At 37.2% G+C, this 11,248-nt stretch overlaps 1 protein-coding gene across 2 annotated transcripts in view; it reads right to left on the bottom strand.

The window, feature by feature from the left end:
* Positions 1 to 755: 755 nt before the first annotated feature.
* rabggta (Rab geranylgeranyltransferase subunit alpha) overlaps positions 756 to 11,248 on the bottom strand; it is a 16,634-nt gene continuing 6,141 nt past the window's right edge. For both annotated transcript variants that reach the window (XM_082145134.1, XM_082145135.1), the window contains exons 10-17: positions 10,541 to 10,646; positions 10,411 to 10,462; positions 8,872 to 8,960; positions 8,660 to 8,748; positions 8,265 to 8,381; positions 5,153 to 5,266; positions 2,636 to 2,723; positions 756 to 1,534 (exon numbers count right to left, since the gene is read on the bottom strand). In XM_082145134.1, the coding sequence (XP_082001260.1) occupies positions 1,386 to 1,534; positions 2,636 to 2,723; positions 5,153 to 5,266; positions 8,265 to 8,381; positions 8,660 to 8,748; positions 8,872 to 8,960; positions 10,411 to 10,462; positions 10,541 to 10,646 (804 nt within the window). In that variant the 3' untranslated portion in view covers positions 756 to 1,385. The remainder of the gene's footprint in view (positions 1,535 to 2,635; positions 2,724 to 5,152; positions 5,267 to 8,264; positions 8,382 to 8,659; positions 8,749 to 8,871; positions 8,961 to 10,410; positions 10,463 to 10,540; positions 10,647 to 11,248) is intronic.

The following is an 11,248-nucleotide window of genomic DNA, read 5'->3' on the forward strand; positions in this document are numbered from 1 at the left end:
ATATATGGCCCTATATTGACTCCATACCCCTATGTTAAATTCCCATAGAGGCAGGAACCATTAAAATAGCCCCACATCATCACATAGCCTTCACCATACCTAGAGATTGGCATGGTTTTATTTCAGTTAGCCTAATAGCTGGTTTGATTTGCATTGAGAGATGATCTTATAGAAAGTACTCCATGCCAATCTCTAGGTATGGTGAAGGCTATGTGATGATGTGGGGCTTTTTTAATTCCAAAGGCCAAGGGAACTTTATCAGGATGCATAGTATCCTGGATCCATGAAGTAACTGGCCTTTAAAAATAAAAATCTGTCTGCCTTTATGGGAATTTAACATAGGGGTGTCCAGACACTGTATTTTAAGGAAGAACATTTATTTATTTACGATACATTATTCATTCACAAAGGAAATTGGTGTCCTTAAAGGTTGGATTTTCCCCCAAAAAAATGTATTAAGGCATTAAGTTCAATTTCCAAAAGATGATTTTTTATTTCTCTTTTTAGTCAGCTTTAGCATGGGTGTGTAAACTTATGCATAGCACTGTGTATATATATATATATCTTAATGACTGAACAAATCATTGCATCGCTATAAAGCACATTACATGAAACTTGAACTTGTTCCTTAAATTGGTGCTTGCAGTCATATTTGCAGAACACTTAGCATCTGAACATAGTCTTTAATAAGAGCCCACAGACTAATATTTACAGTGTGACGTCATCAAAGAATTAGACCCAACTAGACACAAACATGGGGAAGAAGAAACATGTTTCTTTATTGGTGTGAATATTCACACCACAGCTGGCTTATCTTCACCGATACATCGCAAGAACAAAGAACAGGACCTTCAGAACTTTAAGGGTTAAAAGTAAAAGCAGATGTTGTGAAACATCTGTCTCTATCAGCATGCAGTGCGGTGTTCATAGTGGTCAAACTTTATCTGAAATGAGAACCGTAAACACACACACACACACACACACACACACACACACACACACACACACACACACACACACACACACACACACACACACACACACACACACACACACACAATTTATTTTATTTCTCTCATGTCTGTGTCTAAAGTTAACTATAATTTATTTGAATTAAATTAGGACTGTTATTGTATGGAAAAGAGCAGCATGAACATTCATCAAAATATACGTAAATACAAATACATACGGCCTAACAAATGGCTGACTTTTCATTTCTGGGTGAACTATCACTTTAAGTCCGATCAGGTTCAGCACATGAGGTACAGGTTTAGAAATGGTTAGTGAACTTTAATTAGTATCTAAAGCAGTACATGTAGTAAGTCAGTGACACACACACACACACACACACACACACACACACACACAGCAGTTATCACTGCACATCAAAGAGACAGGGCGGTAACCAATGGCAAAAGCTGGCTGAGCTCAGACTCTATGTTGGCAGTTTTGTGGACAGGGTTTCCACGCAGATCCAGTCTGGTCAGTTTAACGCAGGACACCAATGATTCAAGAGCAGACAGTTTACAGATCTCTGAGAAATGCATTAAGAAAACACTTTTTACAGTTACAACACAGTATAAAAAAATACATTACACACTAAATTACACACTAACAATCTCAGATCAGATAATTAGATCGAACACTTTATTGCGACCGTCCAGTTTAGACATTCATTTAACTTTGCAACTACATGTCAACTTATTCTACTAACCCGAACCCTCACAGTCTACTAATACTCTAATGAGAGTTAGTTTACATGTAGTTGAAAAGTTACTGATAGTCAGTAGAATGTCTAAAGTTGACCATCGAAATTAAGTGTAACCGATACAGTATAATACACATCCTTAACTGGTAGAAGAGACATCTAAATATAGTCATGTCATATTATATTTAATTTATGTGTTTTAATACTGTTTAATATTTAATACGTTTGTTTAATATATATTTATACTACCATTCAAAAGTTTGGGGTCAATAAGACAATTTATTTGACCAAAATACAGTAAAAATAGTTATAATGTGAAATATTATTAAACATATGCTGATTTGTTGCTCAAGAAACATATTTCTTTTACAATCTTTTATGAATAGAGTTCAAAATATATTTTTTTGTATCATTATAAATGTCTTGATTGTCACTTTAATTGACACAAATTGATCAATTTAATATATCCCTCCTGAAAAAAAGTATTATTGTCTTATAAAACAATATAATAATATTGTAAAATTCATAATAATAATAATAATAATAATAATAATAATACATTTTATTTATATTGCGCTTTTCTTGTACCCAAAGCGCTAACAATAACAATATAATATATTAATATATATTATTTGTAATATAATAATATAGTCAAACAAAATTCATAGTATATCAACTCGCACAATATTTGCAATTAAAACTATTTTAAATGGACTGGAAAATAAAGGGTCTGGAAAACACAGTAATGTCTTACAATGTAATGAGCATTTGTGTAGCATCAGGCACTGCTAATGTTATAATGGGTTTAATATAGCTTTATTCTAGTTGTTATCACATCACACAAGGCTAAATCCCACACCGGCTCTGACTCCAGAAAATGGTGTTGAGCTTAACACATATTTGTATTTTTTTGGAAGAAAAGGATACGATTGTTCTTCAGAGAAACCTCCTCTAGTTTCGGCAGATGATACAGTCCCTCCAGACTTTCAATGGCGTTATCATCGGCCTCCAGCACCTGAAGCATTAAACCACTCCATGTGAAGCCATTTTACAATGTGATCATGTGAAAGAAACACTGAGTTAGGGGGATGTTCACGCAGAATGCATTTTTGCACTTTCCAAAGTTACGAGCCACTCAGCATTTTCACAGGCCACAATTCTGACATCGATACCATGGGGAAAAACTCCCTTATAGATTATTTTAATGTTATCTCATGATTTGTCAGCAGGTTTATTAGGCTGCTGTCACTTTAAGACCTGACGCACTGATCCATTACACTGATACACATGCGTTTTCTTTCTCAATGGTTTACATTCACTTAAAACACATGTGAATACTCGCTAAGACTGGCATTTTTACATTATTTTGTGTGTATTTGACGGTTTAAGTGCAATAAACAGAGAAAATTAACTCAATTTAGTACTGAGAGGCGGCTTTATGTGCTGCACTTTTGGGTGTGAGCTCAACATCTGTGGGAATGAGTAAAATTATGTGCAATATGTGCAATCCCACGCCTAAATTCAAGCCCAGCAAGAGCAACATTACCCCAGAGCAAATGAAGTAAGTGAGTGAGAGGAGGCGGGTTTGTGTGTCACTCGCTGTCAGAGAGATTGGAGATGCGCTGTCATATATCACAACTATTCAGTGTTTTCAACCAGATAAGGTTTATTTTAGGTTTCAGACACTTAAATACACAAGTATTAGCAAAACAACATTTATAGTGTGTAAAATACACACTGATGTCTATGGATGCGGCAATAACAATCCTTTCAAATATAAATTGATGACGTGTTTAGATACACATCGTGTAGGTCACTATAAAATTTACTCTGTTCTTCTTACACTTCACCAGCCACTCCCTTTAATGTATTTCAGGAGAAGTGGATGAATTGACGTATCGTAGGCCTAAATCTGACTGATACAATTCTCTGAACGGCGGTGCGTACTAACATGGCGCCCATTGTGCGTTATAGATCAACTAGTCTCAGCCTCAGACGTCACGCCCACGGAACGTTGGCTAAACGTCTGATGCATATGGTACACTTAACTGGAAACACTTCAGGAATGTCGAAGTCGTCATCTGATTGGTTGAATTTTATCGGATTTCCGGGGGGCGCGAGTGTCGCGTTTATTTTCGGTCCGCCGGGAAACAAATGTCATGACGCCAAAACCCCTCGTGGAAGAAGAAAGCCGTTGTTTTTACAACTGAGACAATGAGCGCTTACCACGATCAACTAAACGCTGTATTTTCAAAAGTGTGTGAAGTTCGCGGCTCCATTGATGCAGTAAACTTGCACAAGGTTCTTGAATGAATAATTTATTAGATGCACGCCGGTCTGTTATTGTAGGGACATCAACATTATATTGTCACGCCCCTAAATATGACACGGTACAAAACAAACTGTGATTGGTTGTGTTACATGTCAGTCAAACGTCCTCTTGGGCGGTCCTTGGCCAAGAAATGCTGCGATAGAGTCCAGACCTTCTGCCGTCAGTCTGAAGGTCTGGCTATGCGAGACTATAGATCAACTAACATGAATCATGATCATTATAAAGGTTTCTTAAATGACAAAACACATTCACTTACATGTATTTAAGAATAAAAATATCAGCCAAGGACTGACTGACATGTAACGCCACCAATCACAGTTCGTTTTGTTCCACGTCATGTTTAGTGTGGAAATGTAAAGTCGATGTCCCTACAATAACAGACCGTCGTTCATCTAATAAATTATTCATTTAAGAACGTTGTACAAGTTTACAGTAACAATAGAGCCGCGAACCTCACATACTCTTGAGAAACCAGCCTTCAGCTGATCCTGAGCGCTCACTGCCACAGTTGTTAACATGACGCCGTTCTTCCTCCTCGAGGGGTTTCGCATCACTGCATTAAAGGTGATGCGTTCTAAAATAACACTCACTTTGTGCAAGACATGCAATAAGTCAGGAGAGGTGTGTATTTGGCCCGAGAAGGCAAAAAATGTGCAAAGAATGGCTGGAATTTAAAGCTGGTTTGTAGCATACCAAGAATACAGACTACTTTCCTGTTATTGTAGTTGGGTTAGGTGGCTTAGGTTTTATTGTGATTTTGTTATGTAAATTTGTTGTGTTTTGTATTTAGGCTACTTATATTTATTTCATTTACTTAATTTTTTTTAATATATTACATCTTAAGATTTTTTATTTTATTTTTTTTAAGAAAAAGCTGTTCTTTCATGTCATTCACCATCATTTTGAGGCTCTTTTTTTAATATATTTTTTTAGTATCGGTTCAGGCACCGGTACCGTTTTAAAAGTATCAATTTGGCACCGGTAAAAAAAACAAAAAACAATGATACCCAACCCTACCTGTGTCTCTCTGTTTTAACAGTGAAAACACATTCTGTGTGAGGGTTTCCGAACAGTGATTTGTGGGAAAATGAGGAAAAGAAGCATGGGTTCACCTCTAGGCACTGCAACATAGCAAACTGAGGAGGCAGCCGCACAAGCTGATTGGAGGAGAGGTTGATATGTGTCACCAAGAGAAGCTGATCAAGGTGACACAAGGTCGTCAGGTTCTGATGTCAGAGAGAGAGAGAGAGAGAGAGAGAGAGAGAGAGAGAGAGAGAGAGAGAGAGAGAGAGAGAGAGAGAGAGAGAGAGAGAGAGAGAGAGAGAGAGAGAGAGAGAGAGAGAGAGAGAGAGAGAGAGAGAGAGAGAGAGAGAGTTAATCTTTGGTTTCAATGTAACGTTGACTGAAAAGGACAGAACATGTTCTGCTGAAGGATGTGGTCAACGCCAGAGAAACACTGTTTGAAAGAAAGAAAACAAGTAAAGCATGATGGCTTGGTGTTATACTGGTGATATAGATTGTGAGGTGGATCACTATTGTAATACATTTAGTCTGATACACAGGGTGTGACTGCTGTTGTCACTCCGCTGACAGAAACCAGGGAGAGCTGTGTGTTCTTACTGTGATTCAGGAGAACACACACACACATGGGTGTTTCTGTGTAACTGCACAGTGAATCTGGCAGTTTAATAGGCGCACCCAAAAAAATGTGTAGTGTGTCATTCTTTGTAGAGAAGAGAATTTATGCCACACTGAAATGAAATCGTTCATAGAAACAACATTAAATACAATACACCCATTCACAGAAAATAAACAAAAACATGGAAACAGCCATTTTTGTCTTAAATAATTAATGAAAAATGTGTTCATTGTTCTAGAAACTTTCAGAACTAACTAACTAACTAACTAACTAAATTGCTGCTATCAATGTAGAACAGAAAAACAATTTTACTACAATGAATGTATACTTCATATGTTTGGTTGAAGTTTTTTTTTAGAATTCTTTACCATTCAACATTTTTCAGCATGTATTCCATCTGATCTGCTCAGCAAACCCTCAGAAACTATATTAAATCATAAAATATTCTTGCCTTTAAAAGATTAACAAAAATTATCCACATCTTATGATCATTGCTGCTGATGCCAATACAATTTTAATTTTGGTGTATTTAAGACTGGAATGGTAATGATGACTCAGTGAGTTGAGTACAAACATAGTTTAATAGGATATCATGTTCAAAATGTGCTCTTATTAAATGGCTGAAAGGACTATCAAAGATTTAGAAAGTCAAATGACTATTATCTCTCACGTGCAAATGGTTGAGTAAGACTCTCTCATTGTTTATTACTCATGGATCTGGTCATGCCATTCAATTTCACACGAGTGAAAACATTTAAACAATTCAGTCACGTTCATTACGTCAAGCACATTAAGACATCATCTTTGTTAATAACATCCTGGTCATTTATGGAAGTTTACAATAAATATATTTATTTAATAACTACAACATATTTTAATATTTAGTTAAATTAACACATTAACCAGGACAAGATTATTTGAGTAAATGAAAATTTAAACTATTAAAAATGATAATAATAAACTGAAATAAAGAATAATTTTTAAAAAGTGAAACTAAAATATTCATGCCTCTGAAACTTTAAAAAATAACATATAAAAAATAAACACGCTGTATTAATGAAGGCAGATCTGAAAGCAACTGATTTGCAATTGTCAGTATTGCATTGTCACACTGCCTCACACACATTACAGCATTTAAGATTTTAAAGTCATTTTATTATAAAAATTGTTCACAATTTTGTTCACACTTTCATAAATTGTTCACAATAAGACCAGCAGCCTGCATTAAAGGATAATTCGGGTATTTAGCACTTTGAGTCTCTTTTCTGGTTTGTTTTGGATGAACTAGAGCGGTGGACACAGAGATGTTGACGATGGGTCCTGTCTCGACTTTTTGACTGGTTTAGAATCGCCTTTGACCGCTTCAGAGTGGCTGGCTATGGGCACGAACATGTCCTTAAAACAACCCTTAAAGGTATAGCGGAGGATGTTTTACTTCCTGGTGGGTAGTCTAAACTATTGGTCCTCCTAATTGTCAATCATTCTGGTGAATCAATCAAACTTTTCAAAAAGTGGAGAGGGCGGGTCTTATCTAAAATTTGGAAAGATCCTCCGCTATACCTTTAACGTTCGTTTTCAAAACTGTGCAACTCACCGAGTGGTTAGTGGTGTTCGTTGATGATTAAAAACAAATATATCGGCGCAATGTATGATTTCAATCCGTGTTATTTGCTATAGTGGAACTATTTTTTCAGATACCTCACAACCGTGTATAAACTTCCGCTCGATATTTGAGTCTGAAGCGTCTTTTCTGTTTCCGGTAGTGCAGTAATATCAACGAGCAATGAGTCCTCCAACAGAAATCAATGGGGATTTTACAAAATGACAAATAAAACACGACAGAAACTGTATTTCGCTACGCTACTTGTTTTGGAACATCAACGAACACCACTAACCACTCGTGAGTTGCACAGTTTTGAAAACGAACGTTAAGGGTTGTTTTAAGGACATGTTCCTGCACAGTATTTATATCGTTTTTACCTCTTGTACACAGCCACGTCCAAGTGATCTGAGAGCGCGGGCGGGTATAGATATATACAATAGAAGTCGCCTTGGCTACGGCAGTTCATTGGAACGAAACCGTAGCCAAGGCGACATCTATTGTATATATCTATACCCGCCCGGCGCCCGCGCTCTCAGATCACTTGGACGTGGCTGTGTTCAAGAGGTAAAAATGATATAAATACTGTTCGTTTTCTCACACAAACTGCTCGTTTCGTGTCTTAGGCCATCAATGTGTACTTACGATGGGGAATTGTTTAATTTGGACGATGGGGAATTGTTTTAATTTGGACTCTGTGCTTGTGTTTTGAGATAATGACCATAGACCTGCACTATATGACTGACAGACAAGAACGGTTTGTCCTAAAAATATCAAAATTGAAACTACTGCGGAAAAAAAGACACCTACATCTTGGATGCCCTTGAGGTAAGCTAAAACATACCAAAAATTAATTTCAAAGTGAACTATCCCTTTAAGAATAATAAATCTTCATTGGAAAGTTTCATTGAAAATAAAGCGAATAAAAAACTAAATGAAAAACTGGAAACTATAACAATCCCAGTCCCGGGTCGGCCGCTCTTACCTTATTGGAGAGGCTGAAGACGCGCACCTCTGCGTACTCCATTTTCAGGATGGTGTTTTCAATCAGAAACTTGCTGCACAAATCACTGTAGTAGGAAGAGCGCATGGGGTCCACTTCCTGTGAGAGCGAGGAAAAGACCAATCACACGGCTTACAAAGGCAAACGGCACTATCACTGTTGCCTAAGTGAGGGGGTTCGGGTTTGAACAGACACCTGACACAAAGTGTTCAACTCTGCACATCATTTGTGCCACAGGCATGATTGACACATTACTGGAGTATAAACAAAGGTATTGTTAATGTGAATAATTGCCTAAGTGATGTATTGTTAGTTCTTCATTATGTCCGGTAGACTGAGTATATCTAATTGTTGAGGATGCAGTGGTGTGTTCTCACTTTGAGGGATTGGAAATGTGCCAGAGTCTCTTTCTCATGGCCTAGAGGATCCAGAGCTCTCATGAGGAGTATGATTGTCAGCAGACACCCTGAAACACACACAGACTTACAACAGATTCTATTCTCTAAGATGATGCAGGAAATACAAATGCTATGTGAACTATGCATGTACACACACCTTTATGAAAACAGACGCGTGCACACACACTTACATTTGTTCTGAGGCTCGAGCTCCAGCAGCTGATTGCAGGACTGAAGCTCAGCCTGTAGCACTGAACTTTTCTCAACCGACAGCTCACTCCTGCAACACACACACACAGTGTGTTTCCATGTTTTATGGGGACTTTCCATAGTCAATGATTTTTAAACTGTACAAACTGTATATTCTCAAATTGAGATCATCATGAGATCTGTTTCTAACATGGAAATTTGGCTTAAAAAATTTGTATTTAAATAAATTGTGATTAAATAAAGAGATGCACACAGTTTAAGTGCAATATACACACACTTTAAGAATGCAATTATTCATAATTAACGTGGATACTCCATGTATAAAATGTATGATGGATAAGGCAGTCAATGCATTGCATCATTAACACGTTTAATGCATTTTTTTTGTTCATTTTAACACCGTTGACATAACAGTATCATTCTAACTGAAACCGAAACCCCACCCTCTGAAGACATGTCAGCAAACCTGAATCTGTACATGATTGACAGGCAGAGACTGAGAGGCAAAGAGCCACAAACCTGAGAGCTGCTGACAGACTAGGCTGAGATTTATCACTGATCTCTGCCAGTTAGCTGTGACGTATTCCAAACATTTTCCAACTTTAATTATCAACGCTCAACAGAAATGTGCCCCCATGAGTGAAGCATGAATGAGACGGACATTAGAGTTGTGCTGCGGTAAACACATGCTAGTTACACGTGCAAGATTAAGAACATAAAGTGGGGGGAACAGTTCAATCATTGCAGATTTACAGTTCAGTTTTGAGAAATACAAAATGTGTTTTAGCGTTTAATAAAAAAATTTTTTTTAAATGTATATTCACTGTTTAACATTTTTATTAAAACTGTATATTTCAAATAGTTTTTAATATACACACTATCGGTCAAAAGTTGTTTTTTTCGTTTTTTTTTTTGCTTTTGAAAGGCTGCATTTATATGATCAAAAATACAGTAATATTACGAAATATTGTTAGTTTTAAATAACTATGTGAATATATTTTAAAATGTAATTTATTCCTGTGATCAAAGCTGAATTTTCAGCATTATTACTCCAGTCTTCAGTGTCACATGATCCTCCAGAAATAATTATAATATGATGATTTGATGCTCAAGAAACATTTCTGATTATTGTCAATGTGATACTTTTGAAACCGTGATACTTTTTTTGTGTTTTCTTTGATATATAGAAATATCAAAAGAACAGTGTTTATTTTAAATAAAAATGTACTGTAGCGTTATACGTTTCTTTACTGTCACTTTTTCTCAATTTAATGCATCTTTGCTAAATAAAAGTAAAAAGATTTAAATCTTAGTGACTAAACTTTTAAATGGCAGTGCATTAATTAGGCTGAGATTTATGGACAGATGCAAGTTGCCAATAAAATGGCTTAATTCTTTATTTGTTGCATATGCACAATATTAAACTTATGAAGCAAGCTCTTCCCCTTCACACCTGAGAGATGAAGGGTTTAGTGGTCAAAAATAACAATAATCAAACAGTTAAAAACACACAGCAGTACCTGAACAGTTCCTGGTCAGTAGCAGAGTCTCTGCACCAGCTTTCAGCACAGCCTGAAACATGACGGAGAGGTTTACACACGGTCTTCATCCATCGCTTCATTCACACACACGTGTCAGTGTGACGCTCACCTGTGTAGAGAGCACAGTCTCTGTGTGTGTGTTTCTCTGTCCAGTGGACGGTCAGGTTGTGTTCATTACTCATGTCAGTGATGGAGCCGGGAGGAAGATCACACAGCTGACAGAAACAGTTAAAGATCTGTGTGCGTGTGTATGAAAGCTATAGCTCAAGTGCTTTACAAACAAAGGAAGAGCGTTTTATTTGGAAAAGAGCATCTGGGAAATTCTGCTAAATGTCTCTTTTTGGGTTTCTTAACTCCCATATTTGTCATTGTTGCAGCTCCTCTCTTCCCAGTCTGTCAGTATCGCTCTGTTTAGTTCCTGTCTCTCTGAAGCCCCTCCTTCTGTAAAGCACACTGTGCTCTGATTGTTCGGCTGAATCAGTGACTACGTTTACATGCAGCCAATGTCCGGGTTATGGTCGGGTTAAGGTCACTATTTGGGTTTCTGAAACATTCGGAATAACGCGTTTACATGCGTGAGCAGAGAGAGTTACTCCTGTATACATGGAATTTACAATATCCCGATGTAAACGGCGACGCGCGGTTAGCGTCTGGACGTACGGACTTCCTTAAGACGCAATATGCGTCATTTCCGATTCTTTTTCCTGTATCCAAAGACAACAACAACAGCAGGAGCACGCGGATAATGAATAGTTCGGGGTAGATAGCGATCGCCTTTGTTTGCGCTTTCCTCCTCGCTCCAAAAGTGTGGTGCTGT

The sequence above is a fragment of the Leuciscus leuciscus genome, assembly GCF_965113295.1.
Source record: "Leuciscus leuciscus genome assembly, chromosome: 18".
NCBI lineage: Eukaryota > Metazoa > Chordata > Actinopteri > Cypriniformes > Leuciscidae > Leuciscus > Leuciscus leuciscus.